Raw genomic sequence first — 23,835 nt, forward strand, 5'->3', positions numbered from 1 at the left:
AAGTGGAATCACGACTATTTTCCAGACATGTGTAAATTAAAACTCATTACCAAAATAGAACGTTAAACACTGTTGTTGTGCAATTAGTGTAGAACATGACGAAAAAGTCGATAGCAGCTAGTCAAGTCCATTTTACGGGTTTTATGTATACATCAATTTACATCGTTTTAGCCCGAACGTTGCTCATTAAAACGTTGTAAGCCAAAAGCTTTTTAATTGATAATGTAGCACATAAACCAACGACCCCACGGTTGTAATTGTTTATTTTGTACGACCTCATTATGTGTCCTTGTGGCCAACGCCTATTATGTGACTTTAATTAATGATGAGCGATAACACAGTGACGCTTGTACACGTTACTTAATAGTCGGTTTGATTTGCTACGGGGATCAATTTGCTAATACGAGTGATTTAGTTAAAAGCGATGTTGAATAAATAATGTGTCGCGTATTGTACACTGATGCTGTTGTAGATAGTTTGTGCAACTGTCAATACTTAATTTTGTTTTACGCAGATCGTAAGATAAATAGTTATTCGGAAACCATTAAGGACTGAAATACGGTCCTTCTCTGACCGGTCATCAAATAACCTTTTGGAAATCTAAATTCAATCGAATCAAGTAAAACATGGCCTTTTTTGCTAAGGCATGTTGCCTGGCCCTGTTGGTAACAGTGGCACATGGCGTGACAAACGGAATCAATGACGTGGAGAGGCCACGGGACAACTCCAGGACATGGATGGCGTTATGTCCTTGTGCCAGGGCTGCCTTGTACGACATGCAGCAGGCGCTCACCAACTACACTGAGGAAGTCAACTCGGCCAACCCTCCCAACTTGAACGACGTTATTGGAAACATCAAAAGAATCGCTTACAGTGAGTTGTTGTTTGCCTGTTGGTTTTATCCTTGAAAAAAGTAAATTCCCATTTAACAACGATGTATTTTATCCTTGAAAAAAGTAAATTCCCATTTAACAACGATGTATTTTATCCTTGGAAAAAGTAAATTCCCATTTAACAACGATGTATATTTTTGTCGTATAGAATGGTGTAAAACGGCAACTTTATTTTAGTAAAAATGTAAAGCTTGGTCGCCATTAAACTGATAATCAAGGTTTCCTAAGCCCGACACCTACGCAAAAAGTGACGTAAGTTATTCGATTACGTAAGCGGCGAAAATGACCGGTGTTCTGACGTAGAGACTGTCAGCTTGACACTTGTAAAACCACACAAGAATTTCATCTAAGTGGTTTAAAGTCTGCGGTCCATTTTTGAATGATTGAAATTCGACAAACGTTTAATTTTTGCGTTAGCTTGATTTTTACAAGACAACTATTTAATGTACGGTTTATAATCCAGTCTTTGAAAACGCCATATACTATTATAGAACTTGTGAAATATATATTGTATGCACTAGCGAATGGGATAAATGTGTCCTAAATCCCAAATCCCCCTTTATATGCGCCTTGTCGAATAAACTTCACTTTTTTAGAATAGAATGCGTCATTTATTCTATTTGTAAAGTCATTGTACCAGAAATAGCGAATACCACATCGATATTAGGTTCTTTTGATTAAAATGGTTTTCCACAAATGTATGAGATATCTCCATTACAAAGTAGCACGGATTCTGTTCTAATCTAGATACAGTGTTACGTCATTTAATACTTTGCGAACAAACCGGACGATCATGTTTCTTACCCTTCAAGAATCTCAGTTGAACGTTTTGTTTGGTTTAGATGGCTGGTAACTTTGCCGTGGGCGTTGGGTGCAATTTAAGCGCACCACGAGATCGTTTTAGCCTGTAACGGCATACCAATTTTCGTACGCGTTAACAAAGTGACCTCGAGTCATTTTTTATATTCTTTGTTAAAAACAACCGTTTGTCACAAACTTGCTGCTTGCGAATCGAAATGGAATTTTAAATTTTAAAGTAGTCGCCCTTCAATTAAGTCTAATTACCAAATTATCTGACAGACTGTACAAAGCAGCCCACTTGCCAATGTCCTGAAGGCTACTTTAAGACCAGCGACGGCTACAACTGTCTCAAGATCTCCGACGAAGAGTTGGACTGCGATGCTGCTACCACCGCGTAAGTCACTTTTCTCACGAATCAATTACGCAAAATTGAATGCCGATTGCGCCCATCTAAGCATCATTACGATAATTCCTTATATCATTAAAATACCAACAAAAACGAGTTTAACTATTAAAACAGTGCCAGCACTGTCATGTAGCACGTTAGAGACGCGGGTAATACATGTTCTATAGCAACACGCATTGATTTTCTAATAATAGTGTAATACCCACATTGTTTTTTTTAAATCTGCCTGCACCTATACCTGCTAAACAACATTTTTGCTTCGCAGTTTCATTTAATTAACTTTTGTAAAGTCTAGCTTCGGGCCACCGCCATGTTTATACATTCTCTCGGTTTAAGCCGAAACAGACAGCACGACATCCGTATATGTATATTTCCACAGAAACAACGTCTCGGGTTTCTGGGTTAAACAGAATACATATACATCCTTCATTTTGTTCATGAACGTTGTTTCCCATGGTTAAACTTTTCTTCACATTTAAATAAGTCAAGATTAGATCTTTCCCACGAACCCCGCATTGCCAATCTTGCTATATATATATTTCAACCATGACTCAGTGGTAAGAACGTTCGCCATAAAAATACTTAATGCTGCTGTACTACTGTAAACATGTGTGTGTGCTCTCGTGACATTTGAACGGAAATTCAGACATTGGCCGATTGCTCTACCTTAATGGTGGGCCGTTAATATATGAGCCATCGTTTTTTTTTTAGTTCGGGAGCCATCACTGCCACCATTCTATGTTGCCTCGTGCAAAAAACTGAATTATAGTAGGGTGGGGGAAGATAGGACATCTTTTAACTCTATTTACCCGTGTCATTTAGTAGTAAACAAAGAACATTTAAAGAATTCTAAAACTATATTCTCACGACTCCCACAGACTATTTTTATTGTTTAAAACACGATCAGGATATTCGGATATTATGTGCTAAAGGTGTCCCATCTTTCCCCACCCTACTCTTTATGGATTGTCATTTACACATAAAAAATACAATCACCCACAATAAGTGATCCTGTATATGTAATAACTCCTAAACGGGCAGGGGAATATGAAACAAATATATCGGATTTTGACGTGCCGTAGCCCCCACGTGAGGATGAATAATATACTTTTACTTACATATAAATCAAAAATTATATTTTTCCAAACACGGCTACCCCACCTTATGCCAGTATGTTTACAGTTGTTCGTCCGACATGAACGCACGTCTGGCTGTCGCAAAAGATCACCGTGGACTTACTAAGCTTGCAGATTACATTCGCGAACTGGATCCATCTGATCAGGAATTTTATTGGATTGGTAAATAGACTTGTCCAAGACAATCATATAAGACCTGCTGATAAATTTTATATATATAGTTTAAAAGCAAATGTGGTTGTATATAATATATTTCCATTTAATAGGTATAGGTCAATATGTTTTTCTCTTTGAACTGATGTACAAAAAAATGACACTTGCAAATGTAAGAACTGTATTAAACATAGAATTTCTGAAATATAAATACTGAATAGTTAAATGGTTCTAAAATACAGAAAACGGTTGGCTAAATGAGATTGATATATACTAAAATGCTATTTATGTAATCGGTTTAACTCATAAATTAAACATTCAGTGTTTGCAGGGTTGTCCTACAACCGTACCAACGGTGGGTTGCCAGTGTGGACATGGGAGGACGGATCCGCTGCGAGTTACGAGATCACAAGGAACCTCCGGAGCAACGTGAGGAAGAACCTTCTCCGGTAATTTTATTTTAAATTTTGTTATTTCGGCCACTTACTTTGCTGCCTTAGCGTCGCGCTCCTTCAGCAGTAAATATTGGTCTGTAGTGGAGCCCAGTGGTTTTGCCCAATTGGGCACTGCGGAACACGTCGTTTGTGGAATTTCGGTTTTTCTTTGGTGGTTTTTAACTTTTTATCAATCATGCTTAATACTGATCAGTTGTTTATTGGTATTTAATCGAACTATATAGTCGTTGCATTTATCAGAGTTTCATCTTTTGCCCAAAATCCATTGGTATATTCTCGTTAGGTTTTTACCCGCAAATGTTTAATATATAATTTCCATTGCTCGCTGAATGATTCATGCCTAAAATAAACGCTCACTGCATCTGCTGCCTTTGTTTTGTAATTCAATTCGGTCCGTAATTGAACTGTCACGTTTATAACAAAGATGATGTAAAACGTTCGTATTATTTTTATATTTACGAAGCGACGTTTACATCAAAGGCAATTAAAGTTTACTGTAATTATGCAAGCCTCGTATCGTTTTCTTCGGTTAAGAAGTACGACCACGAATCGAGTTTGTTCCTATGTAACTTTAATCGCTTTTAAAGCCTTATCGGATAGCGGTACACGTACGTGTAACATGACATCGCATTGCAATATCGGTTTTTGGTTTTTACCAGTAGTAAAGATATACGATGGATAATGCCATGAAATACCGTTGAGGTCGCCGATTATTCGATACAATGATCGTTTCTACAACGATCGGTGAGAACTTCTCACCCAGCGTGACAAATAAAAGATGTTCCACAACGATTTTCCGTTCTATATTTTAATCACGGCTTCGTGATTTCCCCGGTGTGTTATCGAGGGGTCGTGAGGGGTTTGTTTAAACTTCCATGTCCAAGCTTGGCTTGCATGAGTAATTGGTAGTCTCGTTAAGTCAGGCGGTCGAACTGAAACCTAGTCGTGAAAGACAAACCTTTTACTGAACAACCGCAAGGTTGGAACAACCAGTTTTCATACGCCTTAGGCTAAGCCGTGAACTTATACCGAGAAATTTTGATTTCCTCGAAGCTGAGAAAAAAAAATGAAGTTGCGTTTCATGCACTTTTTTACAACAAGTTAAGTGTATCTAACAAAAACTCTATTGTTTAAATGCCGAAAAAGTAAAGATAAAACATTGTTTACAGTATACTTCCCACCTTTTTCGGCACACACCAAATAACATGCATAACTAATAACAATTAAGGCTTTAAAGTCCCGTTTCCGAAGCTACAATTTTGCACAACCTTTTGAAGATGTACAGTAAAAGTGATATATTATTTAGAATAACAAACTCCTGAATCTCTAGTTAGATAACGCTGCCGCATCTTTGCGACTTAGAGGTTAAGAAGCATTATAGCTATAGACAGTATGTGTATAATGCGCGCGTTTGAAGATAATCAATGTCCATATACAACAGTATAAAAGTTGCATGTACGTTTTATTATCCGTTTGTCATGTGGTTCTTAAATATCAAAATACCGGGAACAGATTATGTTTTATAGCTTATACCGTCGGGCACTAAACTTTGCTTCAGAATGGAAACGTATTAGCACGTGTACGAGTACGTGGCTATAATTAAACTGCTGGCAAGCACGTAGAAAGGCGATATTACCAATATTTAACACCTTTAAATTCAATTCAACATACGAAACAAAAAGAAAAAAGTGTACAGTACTGCGGGATAAGATGGGACACCTTTAGCACATAACATCCAAACTTCTGATCCTTTTTTAATAATTATAACAACATTTTAAGGCAGTCGGGTGGATTCAGTTTTATAATTCTTCGAATGTTCTTGGTGTCTCATCTTCCCCACCCTACTTTATATAACGTGTTGGTCATGGAAAAGTACTCGCATAGATGACGTATTAATTTGTTACACGCGCGATGTACCGAAGTACGTTTAATGGACCGAAGACCTGGAATTACGATATTTGTTGTAAAGATAAACAGATAAGTCGTAAGAATAATCTTTCGCGACGTATAATCTTAAAACAGGTGTCATAAATTGTAGGTATTGAGGCATTTATTTTATTCTGAAAAAATCAGATAATTTTTAACCGACTTTTTAAGTTATTCTGTTCGTGGAATGTGTATATATAAGTATAGGGTGGGGTGAGATGGGACGCTTTTTTATTCTATTTTCTCTTCCCATTTGGTAGAAAACAAAAAAAATTAGCGAATTATGAAACTGGATCATCACGACTCGCATAGACTGTTGCGTTAATGGTTTAAAACACGATCAGGATATTTGGATATTATGTGCTAAAAGTACCCCGTCTTCCTCCCCCTATATGTGCTTTTTCTTATACGAGGACCAGAACACTTGCTAATTATGTAATCAACGCCGATTCGTTTTATGTATTGGTTTGTGCAGCATATAATCTTGCAGGGTTTTTAATATTGTGGATGTCGCCAAAAATATTTCGCACAATTAACGTTTTTCTGTATAATCGAAACAAACACGAAACAAAATTTGAATACGACATAAAAATCTATTCGTATATTTAACAATCGATTTTCTAAACAATACTGTTTTCGTTTCAGTATTGTTGACGTCACAGACGGAGCTAGGCAACCGTTGGAGCGAGTGGTAATCAGCAAGGATTACACCGGTAACTTCTGGAAGCAGGAAATGTGCGGAGTGGCTCGCGGAAGAACACAGGTCGCCAGGCACAAGTACATCTGTGAATTGTAAGTATATCTTAAATTAGGTGATAATCAAGTAAATGCCAAATTAAGCGATTGTAATATACTTCCGCTTTTTAGCACTTTGTTCATTTTCGTTTTCAATAGATTTTGCTACTTCCAACGTCAAATTTAAAACTATCCAAGTCAAAAATCGTCTGCATTAAAATTGCATTATGTTTATATATGACCTTTTGTGCGGCTAATGCAGTTAAAAACTAAACTATCGTACTATTTGATGTAATAAATTTTGTACACGATAATCGCGCCCTTTGGGTGAGTTTCGAATCCTAATCTTCATGGCTGGGTAACACTCGTTACAACTCATCCTATCAAGAAAATGCTTAGGATTAAATTACCGCTGGCCAACATTTTTGAAGACTGTTTTTTTTTGCAGCATGATGTTCAAAGTTGAGATTAAGGCGGTCACATCAAGCAACAGAACACCTGGCGCACCCAGACAGTTCGCCAGAGGTGGTGCGGGAATGCTCGCCTAATAAAAACACAACTCTTGTACATAAATCTGCTATACTGATTGATCATCAGCATCTTGCAGCGCCCTGCTTATTTCGCTGCGCTTCAAATGTGCAAAATGTATTTCGTCACTTCTAATCCATGTTCGTACCGCTTCATTCTTTCGCATCCGCTAACTCGTGCGTTTTGTCACCTTGTTGTTCGTCCATCTTGTCTCGTCTGTGATGTTACGCTTGTCCGTCCTGTTACGTCGCACTTTGTCTCGTTTACCGCACATAATAATGTTGGATCAATCTGCGTGAGAATACGGACCAATATATACCATCGCATATTTGCGATCACCCCAATTATACATTTGGCTCTATTGTGTAAACCACCAAAACTACAGTAGTATATACTCCTTCGGTTCTATTGAGCTAAAGTGTCACTCGAACGTTATTTTTCGCCTGAAATATTTGCCTGCGAGATTCGGACTTAATAAACTAAATTTAGCTTTTAAATGTGTTTTGTTTACATTATTTTAAACCAGCAACCGCAGTTTCTAAACTACCAGTGTCGATGCCCAACCTGTATAAAACAAATTTAGATGTTCAAACTACACACTGGTGTGTGGTGATACAGTGCTTGCCTCATAATAAATAGTAGTGTGCAACATAGCCTAATTTGTCAGCCACTAAAAAAACACTCACAGCAGTCGCAAACGCATATTTTTTTCGATCGCTGCGCCAGGATCATTAAGACACAAACCTTGTCTTTATATCTATAGTAGAATGGGGAAAGACGGGGCACCATAGCACATAATGTCCAAATATCCTGATCGTATTTTAAACATTTAACAACGTTTTATAAGAGTCGTAAAGAAACAGTTTTAAAAATTTTTGAATGCTCTTTGTTTACTACCAAATGTCACGAGAAAATCGAATAAAAAGGTGTCCCATCTCCCCCCACCCTGCTATGTCTGTTTGTAAAATACTGTGTAAGTGACAGCGCCGAAAGATTCAGTGTTTATGCTACAAGGTTTTTATTATAAGACAGCGTGTAATGTAAACAGAAGAAACAGTGATAATACCGCATTAGCTCAAACCGAGCAGCGGTAGAAGCTAAAGGTAGAAGCATTCCATAAAACCCAAAGCAAACATTTTAGTGGCGCATATACTATCATAACTGACAGGTAAATTATGTTGTATTTAGTGTGGCGTTCAGCAATGTTAATAGTAAGAGGTTGTCAACTAGTTATCCACTTAGATGTTTTGCAGGTGCTTTTGTAATGATAGAGTTTATGTAATACACATACGTATATGAACAGATAGTAAGTGTATAAAATGTTATACGCGGTAAAATAACATGAAATCTGAACTGTGAGTATACTGACAGTAAATTAAATACCCGTTTTTGCTTTATTATAAAAAGTTAAATGAAGCTTATACAGCACGCATATACCCTTTAATGAGGTTGTATATGTGGAATATATGGGCAGGAAGCCAACATGCGCAGTGCCAACGTCTACACTTAAACTGTATTGCAATCACACGGTGCTTTTAAAAGTGCTAGTCGGTGCAAAGCAGGGCAATGCCCGCAAATTGATAAACATGATAAATGTACACTGAAGTAAAATAAACACTAGTTTAACTGTTTAATGTAGTGTCTAAGATTCGCTGTTCAATTTACGCCGTTTCTTCAGCTGTTTTTTCGGACACAGCTTTTGCAACTGGGTCTTCCGTAGATTTCTCAATCGTCTTTTCATCACTAGAAGTAGCCTCGGTAGGAGCGCTTTTAGACTCTCGCTTTTGTTTCTTCTTACGCTAGGGAAATCAAGTGTTAAATACTTCCTCTTATCTCCACTTTATAGACGAGAAAACCATCACACATGCGTTACCAGCAATTTATACATTATGGTGTTTTTAAACTACAGTCGCGCTGTTTTTTATTTTGCTCATACTAAGTTTATACCATAACGAATAAGTGACAAATGATATATTTGAATCACAGTTTAAAATCGTGACACCCAAATATGGTCTTTGAACCCAATTTTCTGCGGTGTAATAGCAACAGTGGTATAGAAATAATTTCGCACCTGTTTTTCCACAACTTTCCACCAGTTCTGTGGGTAGCGACCGATGTTATTCATAAGTTTCTCTGCTTGCTGCCACTCTTGCTCCCACTTGCGGTGACTATAATCGGGCTCTCTCATTGTAATCCGTGCCAATATATGCTGGTTCTCACGAGTCACTCGAAGCAATTCCTTCTGACGTTTTTCTCTGTTTAAACTGAAAGGAAAGTACGCGCGTCAGTATTTCTTGTATATGTTGTTCTATTGAATTCTTTATTTAATCAAAACTTGCAGACAATTAACGATTTCCCGCACAAACATTCTCGCCGCTGCTAACAAAGAGTTCTATTTTGCCTCAAATTTATTTGTCTGCAAGCAACGAAAACGTGCCATATTTCTCATGTTTCGAATTCTTATTTGCCCACAAACCTGTATTGTTTTGAGCGTTGAGTTTATAGGTACAACATGCTGGATTTACTGTAAGTGTTATATCACCTATTATTTAGATATTTTTAGTTTTATTAGAAACAACGAAAAATAATTAACTTGGCTTTAATACTGTAACACCAAGCAGGACCGACCGAACTATTATTTTTGCTGCCTTCTGTAGAGTACAGAAGATGACTTAAGTGCATAGTAATACGGTAAAAAAATGAAATGTTTTGCCGACATATAGTGGGGCGGGGTGAATGAGACATCTTTTTATTCTATTTTTTTGTGCCGTTTGGTAGTAAACAAAGAACATTCAATGAATCATAAAACCACATTTTCACGACTCGCATAGACCGTTGTTAATTGTTTAAAACATGGTCAGGATATTTGGATATTACATGCTAAAGGTTTCCCGTCTTCCCCACAGTATATTATACATTTCCTCTCACCTTCTGTATTCATAATCATTTTTATTATCCACTCGACCCCTCGTCCGCATCACTAAGCTCATCTTTTCGAGGAGGATTCGGTTGTCTCTCTCGATCGTGCTCATTTTTTCTTCTTCAAGCTGCAACTTCTTCAGCTTTAAATGCATGTGGACATACGTTTGTGGTGCTCGGGTGTCGACCATGGATTTCGCTGATCGTACCTAATGAATGAAGGGTATGTTACTTGTTTTCATTTAACGGTTGCCTGTAGTGCAACTTTTCATATTTTAGATAAAATACTGTATATGTCTTTGAAGTTGAAACTTGTAGTCTTTCGCATATAGTTTTGAAACGTACCATTAATGATTGTTAAAACACACAAACCTGTTGTTTTGCTGAAAATAGCTCGGCGAAGCAAAGGTTAGGGGAATAATTCGGGTTAAAGTTAAGTTGAAACTCACAATGCGTTGGCAAAGTAAACGAGCTGCTCATTTACTCAACCATTCACATTCAAGGACACGCGAAAGGGGGAAAGTGCAGCTTTCGAGTTCGAGCAAAAGCCGAAAGAGCACTCGATAGATCTCGTGTGGATGCCGGAAAAATATTTTAAGCTTAGGAATAAACAACATAATTTAAGTTTTGGAACTCTGCGAGGGGTAACAAACATATGACGTATTCGAGAGGCGCTTGAAATACGAACGTGGCTCGGGCTGAAGTGGCATTTCTCGATGACGTATATTAGCCACCGAAACTAACAGGTTACGTTGACATAAATACGTGTGGGTAAATTTGATGACGATAAGCAAATAAAAACGCGACTCTATCACGAGACCTCTGCACACTTGTACAAGCAAAAATAAATTTGGCAACACAGAATGTATTATACCAGTGTCGTAATATTATACAGTGTTGTAATATAAGTTGTACTTACCCTTCTCCTGTGGTCATTGTAGTTAGTTGAGTCCCATCGCTGTTGCAGCAACTTATTGTGGCTAGGTAAAATAGGCTGGTATGAACGATGCATCCTTAACGCCCACTGTTTCGCCGACTGATAATAGCTGATGTATAATTCGATCACGAATTCGCTAATGTCCCTTGCTCTAAAAGTATTTGAAAGCTATTGAATGTCTTCTTTTGTCCCAAGCAAAAATACCTCGCTGACTGTTCTTTCGGTATTGTTCTTGTGAAAGAAACCTTGTACCAGTACGATCGTGAAACTATATGGCCTAACAACAAGAGCTGAGCGGTGCTTGCTCCGCGCGTCAAACAATGGGGTCGCTATGTCAACAGCCAGCGTTCAGTAACGCTTGGCTGAGCAGAGTCGTCCACTATGTTATTATATTGCGCCCCAGTTACAGTTATTACGGATCTCCCACAGTGCACTCATTTATGTGTATTTCGAAAATCGAATTTGTTGAATTTACTGCAATAGGAACATATATATATGATTATGTACAACACCATTGAAACGACAATAAAGAAATCGTCACAAACGCGACACATTTGTAAGAAATGTTTGTTTAATGTTCCAATCCTGCCCACACACCACCAAAGTCAGTTTCATCATGAACTGTGAGGGTTTGTACCTCGATTGCAACTGTCGGGTTGCTCAATAACCTCGCTTGCTCGCATGGGGCGTTCTCTTCAGGATCACCGTTGCAGGTAATGCTCTTGTCATTCTTATTTTCTTCCTGGTAGTTGTAGCATAGGGGCGACACTTGTGTGGCGCCAAGTGTTACATCAGCTTGGTCGTCTTGTTCGCTGTCCGAGTCATTGCATTCGCTCACACCTGTTATTCCACGGTTCTTAGGTTTCTTTGCCAACTGCTGGTTAAACCCGTTTTTCATCCGTCTCTTGGTCACTGGTGGCCCCACGCATCTCGGTTTTAAATGAATGTGATCTTCTTCGTCGTCGTCATCGTAGTCTGGAAATAAGCCGTCTGGCATTTCGGCAGGTGCCGCCCTGACGTCTTCTGTGGAATAATCAGATTTGTTTCAATTTCAAGCTACGTTTGATGCAACATCTACGACAATTTCATTTCTTTACCCCGAAAAAAAAAAGAAAATTAAACAACGCAATGTAATTAGGTATTACATCGATTTCTTACATTCGATGACAGCAATGATTACAAATTACATTAAAATTGCAAATGGGGATGAAATGTATTGTACATCAAAGCGTGCGACGTGCATGACAAATCTCATCTTACCGACAACGTTTTGTTTTCGTGTCCAAATTGGCTGACTTGCGGGTCGAAGAGAAGTAGCTTCTGAAACGACATAAATTATTCAATAACCAAAAATTACGAGACAATTAACACTAAGGTTAAAAGGTCTGACAAAAAAAATTGTCAGAAGATTAAAATGCTTTGTACGTTATTTGTGTCTGGTTTCAGTGATCTGTCTGTAATCAATGACGCCTCTCCTCCTCATGTTCGAGAATGTATAAAGGGTGGGGGAAGATGGGACACCTTATCACTACAATTTCTCATCGCATTTGGTAGTAAACAAAAATAAAATCAACAAGATCAGGATATTTAAATATCATGTACTAAGGTGTCCCATCTCGCCACACACTGAACTCTTTATTAGCTTTCGAATATATGAATGAAATTGACGATTTAAAAATAAAACGTCATGAGGGATTATGTTCGATCGCATGCGAATGCGCACAACCACAAAGAGAATGTTTGTATTTCTTTCTTTAAGAAAAAAATATGTCTTAAATTTTCACAACACGTTGTGGTGTCTACAACCGTGCCCGCATCCTGCACTATATAAAATTGAAGGATTACCTCTTTCGTTTCTTCCGCCCGCTGCAATTGCCGTGCTGGGTCTCTTTTTTCTTCCAAGGCTTACTGTGCTGTTTCTTATTCGTGTGGTAGTCGTGTGCCGCATTGATGTCCACATGCTCGTTCTACAGTAAAAATAAGACTCTCCGTAAATAGAATTTCGCCTGTTACATTCGTCACCCGCGCCCAGATATGAAAAGCAAACATTGAAACATTTTTTCAAACTATTTAGATCATTTTTCTTAATCTAATAAAAGCAAAACTATGCAAAATCACAATGGTATGTGAATGGTGTATAACTTGTTTACTGGAGCTTGTATTGGCAGCACTACGATCGCTTAATTAAACCACACCGGCAGCGATCGATTCGTCATGGCGGACAGAAACTTTATTTTGTTTTGTCCCACAGGAGGAGTACTTGAAGCTAAACCTTTCCGTTCAAATGTCTAAATTACCGCGATCGTAGAATCGATATTTAGTTTGTTTGGATTTTAATATTGATCACAAGAGGCGCTCGATATCAGTCACAAGAGAATACAACTACTTCAACATTCTCACACGTGATATAATAATTAAATAAAGTCCAACACTTGTGCGGCCCTGATCTCGGTATTTTTTTTGTAATTTCTTAAAGGGTTTTCTCTATCAATCCTAAATATAAAATAAGAAACTACGAGCGTTCAAATAATGAAGTCCAGTCAACCTATATCCGGAAATTAAACAACAATGTTTTAACCTTCTGTTCCGGCCAGGACCTCCACTTTCAGGAGCACATGTTATAAGTTGAAAGAGCTTTTTCCTGAACATTGCTCCCATGAATGAATAAACAACTGGGTTCATCATTGAATTGGAGAAACCGAGGCAAGCGGTGAAGAGATGAATGTACATGATGGTACTGTAAGGATACAGATGGCAATTAGGCGTGTGGTTTATTTGAAAAGGTGTCTTGGCTATATCGAGATCATATATTGATTTTAAAAGGGATTTAGTGTTTTGCATATTGCACCACGTGGTTTAAATCCATGTACTTAAAACGATGTTTTTAGAGTACGTCCTAATTATGAGGAGGGTCTTAAATGAACACAAAAGCTGGTAACAATAATACTGCCTAATTAAAAATTCACGCTCGGCGACGCAAACCCTAAATATCTCATGAATAAAAATGAAAAGCGTGTCTTGTTATTTAAACTTCCGACCGAGCACAGTGTAATGAGAAGCGATCGCTGTATATAGGGATGTAGTCACTATGATCAGAACCCCTTAACCGCCAACAACAAGAAGGGCGGTCGAAGCTGTCTGTATAAACGGTGTTAATATTTTATTAAAACATAAATCCTAATCACCGGCCGCTGACGCAAGGTTCGGATGCAGCAAGCGATGAAGTTATCTCAAGTAATCTATCAACGTCGGTCGCGTTAGTGCCTATCTCGGCCGGAAGGTCCAAAAGGCCATTCCGGGTCGTTGCTCCTGACGGGTCGATCTGGAAAAAGGAAACTCATATATTTGAGCTATTAGCTTTTAGGTAAACCGTTAATTGCATCCTAACCAGTATATAGGCGCCCGAATTATACTATGAGGCATTTGTGCTGTTTAAGCACCAGGTATAGCTCCCCGGGGAGCTGTAATTTCTTTATCTTAATAATTTATGCAAATTCCCGCACCGTATCAGAGCTTCTCGAGTTTTGGTACAAAACACTATTTTCTTTAATTATACTGTTGTATTAATTTTTAACGTTGTCGTATCATAACACCATGCAACCTGTAGCTTATTTTCGGCGGGTGGAAAATCTCTGTTGGTCGCGCACGATTCGCATATAAGCCATTGTACCTCGTGTCCAGTTATGCTTGTTGTTGAGTCAGTGAATGGAAAATTGGTGGTAAAAGCGCTCATACTGGAGATTCTCATACTTGGCGGTTTACACCCGTAGCTCACCACCCCAAGCAATTTAAGCAAATGTACGAAATTGGTAACCTGTAGTACAAGTACACACACGCAATTTAAGCAAATGTACGAAGTTGGTAACCTGTAGTACAAGTACACACATTTTGATAAAATTATATCAACCTTGACATAGAGTTTAAAATGCATTTACCTGGTTGGGGAGCCATGATATAATGAAACAGGAGACGACGACCAACACCATCTGGGTCACTTTGTTATTACCTTAAGACATTAATTTACTATAAATCGTTACAACGATCAGGCATGCGTATATTGGCCAATAGCTTGATAGATTATCCGATTTCCCTCGCTATTAGTATAGATTATTTGAACGAAAATGGATTCCTAGACAACCAGATAAGGTTTCGGTATTCGACAAATTAAATTTCATTTACGGCAACAAGGTTTTGTTCAAAGAGATTGGAGGCCTATACGCGAAATTGAACTGGTGGAAAATCTAGTGATGGGAGTTATGCGACAGCATGCAGAGTCACACCAATCGATGGTATGCTAACGACAGACTATGCAATTAAATCCACGCGCTCAGCAAGACGTGTGTGATCTGTGCGGGTCTTGGCTGTTTCGTTGACAGCGTAATCTATTGATTAGGTTGCATCACACATGCATGGCTTGATTAAAATCACGTTCTTTTTTAAACCACGAACAATTTAAATAAATTAGTTGCGTCATCTGTGGTATATGTAAAAATACTCGTGACATTTGGTTATAAGATGAAACATCTGCCTATACATAGTGACATCTGCACTATTTATTAAAAGTGGCTTCTGCAAAATATAGAATAGCAATGCCCAAAAATATTTAATAATAGTTATTATTTTCTGTTGTTACACGTTCATATGCATTTGTAGGATACAATATTTATTAATTGATGCGTTCTAACCATTTTGGAGCCAGTAAAATTACATCTAGTGGGCGAATCGATAAATAACCCCTCGTGTGTTATAATACATTTCTTTGAAGTGTTGTCAATTAATAAAGATATGATTGTAGTAATTCGTGGTAAAACCGTGATGTATTTTGAGATTAAAAATATTGGGCAATGTGTGCTTATTAGGGTCCCGTCTTCCCCTACTCATATTCTTGCTGTCCATTGAAGCACAGCCTATATACTAAATAGAATATATTTCATAAGTTTAAATATATAATATTGGCCAGACACTACCAGGTGAACAACACTAACGTAACGAACCTGCAGAGTCAGAACTTTTCTTTCTTATTTTACTTCGTTTTCTCATAAAACGCACAAGATCAGAGTAACAAAAGACGATCACGATGAGCGGAAGGAAGAAGCCGACTATACTTCTCAGGACATTGTAAAGAACGTTGAGGTGATAAGTCATTCCTTTAGGAAACTCCCAAACACATCGATCGCTAAAAAGTTTAATTCAAGCACAATTAGTTATAGACATTTAATAGAATTTTGTTATTCGTGAAAGCACGTAAACAGCGTTCGCCAAGCAAGCTTTGCTCGGCGCTTAAGAGCAAAACAATAACGTCACAAAACTAATCCTCAAAACAGGATGGCGGGACTGTTGCTGATGACAGTATGAAAAGCGCAAGTGTTAAAATGTAATATCTCGCATCAACAAACCGGTTGTTTCAGGAAAAAATCTTTGTTCACATGCATGTATTGGTTATTGTTTCTCTACTCAGCATTGAAATCATAAATATCCTTGCTAACCTTTAATTAAATTGTCTTAATAATGCTTATAGATTGTTTACGCTGGATATTATTTGGAATCGATAGTTCGTCTGTTAATTGTCAGTGTTCGCATTTCAACAAGGGGTTTTACCTTAATCTCAATTGCCCTTAAAGTAGATATAATACCATACCCGTGTCTATACTGCTTTGTCGTTCGAAACAAGGAGGGTAGTATCATGAAGAAAAGAGAAAGTCCCCAGATTAGTGAGCTGATAATCCATGCCTTTTGGACGGTACGTAACGTCCTACATTTGATCGCCTTCAAGAAAATAAAAGTATAAGCATGTGTTGCAGATATAGATTAGCCGATATATGACCCACCTTAACTATAGCCAGCCATCTGTCTAAGCTCATGATGGCTAAAAAGAAGATTGAAGCGTACATATTCATGTAGGTCATGCAGCTCGCTATCTGTTGGTAAAGAATCACGGATAAATGTCAAATAGTTTGCGTTTTAACTAAATGTTGGATCACGGAATGTATCAAAATTAAATTGTAACCTTAGCTTTATAACCTTGTTCAACAATAGCGAAGTCTGTGCAAATTGTAAACATGCAATTATTAAGCTTCCCGCTGTGGCGCCATCGTTTTGTGGTTATGGTGGACAATGCAACTAGGATTCGAAGAGCAATTAGCGCGAGTTATTGGCCTTTAAAACAGTGTTCGCAGCGGCTCAGCGCGCCGAGTTTCGAATTTACTAAATTATTCATGCCGTCCTCATTAGGCGATTTATGTTATTCCAGTGAACAGCTAAACAAGCTTGTGACAGCTTACAAATTCTAGTACATCAGATTTGCTGTTTCCAATACACGGGGATGTATTTGTATAATCAAACCGCTGCCTTATTTACGTCAGTGTTTTGTAAAAAAAGTCTTCCTTCGTTCAACCTAACCTTGATATGGCTTACTAGAACATGGTTTCGTTTAAACCATGCCAATGGCCGTATAAACATGAGCAAACAAATTATAAAAATTTAATAATGATAATAACCAGCTTACTGAATAGATATCGAGCTAGCGTACATGAAAACATGGCCAAAATCCAAATCAGCATTTGCGGACCGGTATAGACTAAACTGTCAGCTTGTTTTCCCATTCACTGCACACTATGGAGTGTAGAAACTCCAACACAAAGTATAATTCCTTAACGATGTAAACCGATGTTCGAAACTGTCAAAGGATTTTACCTTGCACATTATGGTTCCGAATACCCATCGACCCATTACGTGTTCAGCCGCCCAGAATGGCAAAGTACCCAGAAGTAAAATGTCTGCAACCGCCAAGTTCGTTACGTACACATCCGTCACTGATTTGTTCTGTGATCAAAGACAATTAAAGTTCGTTTAAAACCGCTCATAGCTTATGTGGAATTAAATCGAACAAATGGGTTTTATCAACTGTAATACGCATTAGCAGAAAATTGATTGCCTACAAAACATAATATGCAATAATTCAAAACATAATATGCAATAATTTAAAACATAATATGCAATAATTTAAAACATAATATGCAAAAATAAAACACCATGGCATTGTTATAGCAAGATTTTCTGTGCTACTTAACACTACGCAATTTTATCGTTCAGTTTTATAAAAACACACTTGAATATATGGGCATTGTATTTCTTTCCGTGCTAAAAACACAAATGAAAACTTTGTTTTGGATCGTGAGGTCATTGAGAAGGTAATGTTAAATGTTTTTTTTCAAAGGCCGTTAAACGTGAGGGTGCTGTGACAATATACCATCATGTAGGTTCTACCATTGCTTAAATAATACACACTTCAATTACGAATGCTTGTCAATAAGGCTCAGTGGCTAATATATTTTAACCCACTTGTAATAAACACATATAAGCCTACCTTTACCATGTGACGCATAATGTAGAGAACGATACCGTTGCCGATCAAGCCAATAAACGATATAATGCAGTATAGGACTGGGACCACAATTTGCTCCACAATGTTCAGTCTTGGCGGAGCTTCGTAATGCACGGGCGATACAGTGGTAAATGTAACTTCTGTTGGGCTGAAACTGCTGCTCGTTTCCAAGCTCTGATCATCTGGATCCATGGTGAAATTTGTTTCTCGAAATGCTTGATATCAGTTTCGTATGCTTAAGTTAACAGTGTCTTAATAGTATCGCATTTTAAAATATATATATATATATGCACCTTATAAGGAATAAGGTGCTGCATACGTAAGCATTCAACACCTTCACACATAACCTGAAAAGCTTCAACAGCCTTATGCGAGTTTGTAGTTTCTTATTTTGCTGCACTGACAAGCTATACGCTTGACGTGCTCCTTTAAATATACCTCATTTTATAAGCGGAAGAAAATAAATCGGTAAATTAGAATTTGTTACTGCCGCCATTGTTGGGCCCTTACACTAATTAAGTAAGACTTACTCGTGTAATTCAAGTGTAAAAGTCAGTCAACCGAATTAGATAACCAAGATTAGGTTGGCATCACTCGATTATTCGTGACCACCGAGAGAAAATTAATTTTAGAAACAAGGCCTTTACTTTAATCGGTCGGGAAAAAATGAAGAAATGGTATTTTCTAAAGATAAATTATAATTTAAACAGCTTAAATAGCGGAAACAATATTCAAGCCTATGCTGCAAAAACACCCTTTAAATATTTATAGGAGGTTCATTGCTGACATATAACATGTTTCCGAATTATCCTGGCTAACTTTTCATACAATAGTAATTCTTGCGTATAAAATAGGACTAAAAGCCCGTTTGACGCTTATATGCTGTTATACATTGCACATGTTTTTCTACATAGCGTAAAGGACACGTTAATAGACAGCTCTCCCAATACATTACTTTCCAATGTAAAACGCAGAGTGAAATAATTAGATCTGCAAACATTATTGAGCGGCAGCTTTTTTGTCTATGTCTATAAGTCTTGTTAAAATAATCCCAGACGAGAAGCTGCTGTTTTCACACCGGCTTAATAACAAAAGAAAATAATTAACTTTCGCCAAACCGATATTTGGCACCCAGGGGACCAGGGTGAGATCCAGATTACAGCTCTGGAGGATATTAAGCTAATTATATCGCTTCAGTGATCTGTAAACCCGCCCACTTTTAACAAACAATCGAGGCGGCGAGATATATACTGTGATTATTTAATCCACACCGCATTCGAATTTAAAACTTTAAATGCTAAAGATTCATTGCTTTTCAAGATGCGTGTCGCGACGTTACATCATCAGCTAAAGGTTTTCAGGCGGTTGTTAACGACTGGCGCTGCAGGCAAATGACAGATGAGCATTTGCCTGTAGTATTTTGCATTTTTTCAGAACTATTGATTTTCATGGCCTGTCAAATCCCGTGGGTATAAGTGATAATCCGCCACGAAAAGAGACCCAAAACTTTTACTCACCGTGCGTGTACCACCGCGTAAACAAACGCGACGTTTAATGGTCACGGTCGTATCCGGGTAGAAGCCTAACCTCGTACTCCAGACTTTTCTGGTTTTGATTCCGAGCAGACAGAGGTCACGGCGTTAAAACCACGAGCTCCAGACCACCCAAGAAAAAGGCAGTAAATTAACGCCAGAGAAAAAGTATTTTTTATCGTCGTCATTAATCGTGGGGCTTGTAATCTCCTAGCGACTGTGAAAAATGGTATGGATGACGGCATTTTGCTATGTATCTATCACATACTGCTCGTTGGTCTAAAATAAATCATTTCGGCTGTAATATCCATAAATTTCTCTTGAAGCGTTATACACTGGTAAACCCTATACGATACATTTAACGGAAAAATCCTTTACAAATTAAATGAAATTTTAATTGGAAATTTTATCTGTGTTGCTCTAAATTTAATGTAGAAATTAGTCTGCGGCTGACTAACACATGTCGAAATATTCGATTGTAAAGCAGCAGCAATGTTAAACTGAATGTCTTATGTATTTAGTCTGCTATTGCCATTGTGTATGAATAAAAGATTTATGGATTCAGCGTCTGTAAACCTTATTTTCCTTGTCATTAGGCTAATAATAACATAGATGGCTCATCCTGGATATATTTTAAAGGAAATTCAACAATAATGAAAAAATGAGCGAAAATCAAACAGTATATGCAAAGTCTATATATTAGTTGTGTGTTTATATATGGAGAAATATATATTAGGGCTAAAGTTACTCAAATAGTAGTATGAAGGATTAGTTTTATATGTGATAAATGAATACACCGTGCTTATTTTTATACATAAGTGAGGCGATATATTTTTGGTCCCCTTTTTTTCTTAACTGAAAATCAGCTGATCGAGCGTTCCGCACCAATAATTTTTTGACTGACGTGCTTCTGTTATTATAATATTATAATGAGGTATACCTAATACCTATATCTGCTCTTGCTCATACTATAAAGACCAAAAACTTCTAGAGTTGGTTAAACTGTAGCTTATACTATATTCTAATTGCAGATGAATTTTGCAGAAGCAAACTAGTATCCAATATTTGGTCGCCTATAAGGTAAGAACTAAGAAGGTTAACTCTTTTTTTAAAATTTACCTCTTTTTTTTGTAAATAAATAGTTTTATAGATGCTTTAATTTTAATAGTGTCATCAGTTTTTTTGTTTTTTTAGTTTTTAGTTTTGCACCAAGATTTACTGCATATTTAATCAAGCTCACCCATAAGCTATATGCTATAATAAGACATGTATTTTGAATACTTTTGAATGTAAACTGTATTAGTGTATTTTAAATTATACAGTCAGCAGCAACCATGGGCAAAATATTTCTTGAACATAGTGGAGGCTCCCGACTTTTCTCATGCGCCAGATGTGACACCTCCCTCACTAACAGATCTGAGTTGATCTCTACACGATTCACTGGAGCCACCGGACGTGCTTTTCTGTTTAACAAGGTAAGAAAAGGATTTTTAAAAACTGAAGTGTTTTACAAAATAAACTGCGGTGCTAGTGAAAAGTTCGCCTCCACCTTATTTGCAAACCACTAACCCAATAACCACTAACCCGCTAACCATCAACCACTAACCACCAACCACCAACACTTTCCACCAGCCTAGTTTTCTATGTACCGGAGGATTCTTCACTCGTGCCTAAACTACAAAACATAACTGACATCTCGATGTACACATGGTGCCTTATTACTTCAGGACTCTAACTGTATTCCCTGTAGTGACTCTTTATGTTCTATCTGTAACAAATGAAATTAAATTAGTGTTCAGATTGGAAAGTTTTACTTTCACGCATAGGATATTTGTTTATATTTTCTTATGAAATATTCTCTTTTACGAACCGAATAAATTTTCCATGCAGGCCATTTTTTCCTATCCTGCATAATGCAAGGGGAACCATAAATATGGTAACATAGCCAAAAAACTTAGCACATATGAGTTTACCAAAAGTGTTTTCTAATGTGTCATTTTTGTTGGTAACAATAAGGAATTCCCCACACCAATTTTTACATGCAGATGTACTAGGTAAATGATTACAGTCATGTCATTTAGCATCTGCATTGCCTACATCGGGCATACTGTTTGCTATTTTCTTTTCAGATGTTGTTTTACCATGTTATATAAGCAAATGCGCTTTAAGCTGTGTGTTATAGACAGTATGTTGTTTTAGTTTCTTATCTTAAGAATCACATACGGTAAACAGAGTATGTTTATTCTGTTCACCCTTTTGTTTAGGTGGTGAACTTGATTTACAGTGATGTACAAGACAGAGTGATGTTGACAGGAAGGCATATGGTACGCGATGTAGCGTGTAAAAACTGCAATGAAAAACTCGGTTGGATGTATGAGTACGCAACTGAAGAAAGTCAACGATATAAAGAGGGGAGAATAATCCTGGAGCGTGCCCTTGTTATGGAAAGCGATGGTTTTGATGAAACACCAAAACCATCAGCTCTAAGCCATAGTAGACATCGAGATAATGTTGATTGATGATCTTTGTATTGTAATGTGTTTTTCCTAACTTGTGCCTTTGTTTCCGCTTATGCTCATTGTATAATTATTTATATGTGATACAAATGACTGAAACATGAAGACGCTGCTTCTCAATCTGCATATTGTTTGTTCAGATGTTTAATACTTATATGTTGATCATTAAGTATAAATTTCATTCATGTATACTAATAAATTTGACTGTAGTGCTCTAATGGAGTTGCACTACAGATTGACAGCTCTGTGCAATCAGGTGAAAAATATTGCATAAATAAAACTGTCTAATGCTGACAATCACTATTATTTTAATGCCAGTTTTGTTCTATTCTATTGTCATGCGTTACTGGTATAAATTTGACCGCTAGGTTACAGAAACAAGTCTAGGACAAACCAACACTTTTTTTCATTCCAGTTGGTTATATAAAATAGGCAGAACAATATGTCAAGTATGTCGTGCAATAAGAGGTTAAAAATACAGCAGGATGTTCAGCTCGATTACGGAAATAGGAAAAATGATCAATGTATTAAAACTTTTTTTCCCATGCGTGTTTTTTCTCGGTGTATTGGACTGATGCGGTCAACGCAGATGTTTGGAAAAATACGCAACAAATATGTTACCCGATTCTCACAGCAGAGGAGAATGGTCATCAGTGGCGATTTAAGATATATAAAAGTCCGCGCTACGCTTATACGTGGACCTCCCACTTTATCACAACACCTGGTCACTCGTAAACCAATCGCATTCAAAATGTTACATATATAGCTCTCACTGATACACGCTGTATATGTATTTAATAAAAACGTGCATTCATGTCGAAAATTAACTTTGAAAGTGGTCGTGTTCGGTAACCATAATTCACTTGTATTAAATTTATTACGCGGCATGTGTTCTGGTGGCTTATGATGTAATAATCACAATATACAGTAGGGTGGGGAACATGTGACTCGTCCCGTTTAGTAGCAAACAAAGAACATTTAAAAAGTTATAAAATGGTATTCTCACGACTCCCATATACTGTTGTTAATTGTTTAAAACACGATCAGGGTATTTGGATATTGTGTTCTAAAGGTGTCCCGTCTTCCCCCACACTACTGTAATTACATCATACTTGACATTCTGACGTCACCAATGAGGATTATATAATATACAATTTACTATTTTAACATGTTTGTGCAAACAAATGCAAACACATGTTATATCGTGTATTATGGGAGGCTCCTAATGATTCGTCTTTTAAATATACAATATCTGAAGAAAGACGGGACTTACCTTTCTCACATGGTATACTAATACCCCGACCGTTTTTTAAATATTTAGCAACGACCTACGTAAGTCGTGAAGTACGGTTTTGTAATTCTTGCATTTTCTTTTTTAACTATCATGACTACTGGCAGTCAAGAAAACAGAATGAAAGGTGGTGTCCCATCTTCCCCATCCTACTATATAGTAAGGTGGGGGAAGACGGGACACCTTTAGCACACAATATCCAAATACCCTGATCGTGTTTTAA

The 23,835-nt window shown here is 37.4% G+C and overlaps 4 protein-coding genes across 9 annotated transcripts; 2 read left to right on the forward strand and 2 right to left on the reverse strand.

Annotated features, from left to right (window-relative positions):
• Positions 1-512: 512 nt before the first annotated feature.
• On the forward strand, positions 513-7,530 carry LOC100179079. The gene is made up of 6 exons (XM_018814341.2): positions 513-873; positions 1,974-2,088; positions 3,283-3,398; positions 3,721-3,838; positions 6,416-6,562; positions 6,954-7,530. The coding sequence occupies exons 1-6, from the start codon at positions 627-629 to the stop codon at positions 7,051-7,053; spliced, it is 843 nt and encodes a 280-aa protein (XP_018669886.1). The 5' UTR covers positions 513-626; the 3' UTR covers positions 7,054-7,530.
• Positions 7,531-8,197: 667 nt separating this feature from the next.
• On the reverse strand, positions 8,198-11,167 carry LOC100183571 (uncharacterized protein CFAP97D1-like). The gene is made up of 4 exons (XM_002121154.4): positions 10,872-11,167; positions 9,962-10,161; positions 9,105-9,297; positions 8,198-8,832 (listed from the first exon to the last, which is right to left on the reverse strand). The coding sequence occupies exons 1-4, from the start codon at positions 10,962-10,964 to the stop codon at positions 8,695-8,697; spliced, it is 624 nt and encodes a 207-aa protein (XP_002121190.1). The 5' UTR covers positions 10,965-11,167; the 3' UTR covers positions 8,198-8,694.
• Positions 11,168-11,318: 151 nt separating this feature from the next.
• Positions 11,319-19,236, reverse strand: LOC100181907. 3 transcript variants are annotated; one of them, XM_026834445.1, is made up of 12 exons: positions 18,262-19,236; positions 17,583-17,711; positions 16,718-16,807; positions 16,528-16,655; positions 15,884-16,065; positions 14,825-14,895; positions 14,491-14,703; positions 14,075-14,211; positions 13,468-13,626; positions 12,735-12,856; positions 12,150-12,209; positions 11,319-11,912 (listed from the first exon to the last, which is right to left on the reverse strand). In XM_026834445.1, exons 1-12 carry the CDS (start codon positions 18,463-18,465, stop codon positions 11,461-11,463), a joined length of 1,947 nt encoding a protein of 648 aa, XP_026690246.1. In that variant the 5' UTR covers positions 18,466-19,236; the 3' UTR covers positions 11,319-11,460. The 3 variants fall into 3 exon arrangements, with proteins under 3 accessions (XP_026690246.1, XP_026690243.1, XP_002119577.2); XM_026834442.1 differs by having other exon boundaries at positions 18,256-19,053; XM_002119541.3 differs by having other exon boundaries at positions 14,560-14,703; positions 18,256-19,046.
• A 1,452-nt stretch (positions 19,237-20,688) lies between these two features.
• Positions 20,689-22,618, forward strand: LOC100185938 (protein yippee-like 5). 4 transcript variants are annotated; one of them, XM_002120503.4, is made up of 3 exons: positions 20,689-20,885; positions 21,128-21,280; positions 22,070-22,618. In XM_002120503.4, exons 2-3 carry the CDS (start codon positions 21,140-21,142, stop codon positions 22,322-22,324), a joined length of 396 nt encoding a protein of 131 aa, XP_002120539.1. In that variant the 5' UTR covers positions 20,689-20,885; positions 21,128-21,139; the 3' UTR covers positions 22,325-22,618. The 4 variants fall into 4 exon arrangements, with proteins under 4 accessions (XP_002120539.1, XP_002120620.1, XP_026691529.1 ...); XM_002120584.4 differs by having other exon boundaries at positions 20,698-20,885; positions 21,109-21,280; XM_026835728.1 differs by having other exon boundaries at positions 20,698-20,885; positions 21,135-21,280.
• Positions 22,619-23,835: the final 1,217 nt, after the last annotated feature.

This window comes from Ciona intestinalis, chromosome 1 (assembly GCF_000224145.3).
Source record: "Ciona intestinalis chromosome 1, KH, whole genome shotgun sequence".
In the NCBI taxonomy this organism is placed as follows: Eukaryota; Metazoa; Chordata; class Ascidiacea; order Phlebobranchia; family Cionidae; genus Ciona; species Ciona intestinalis.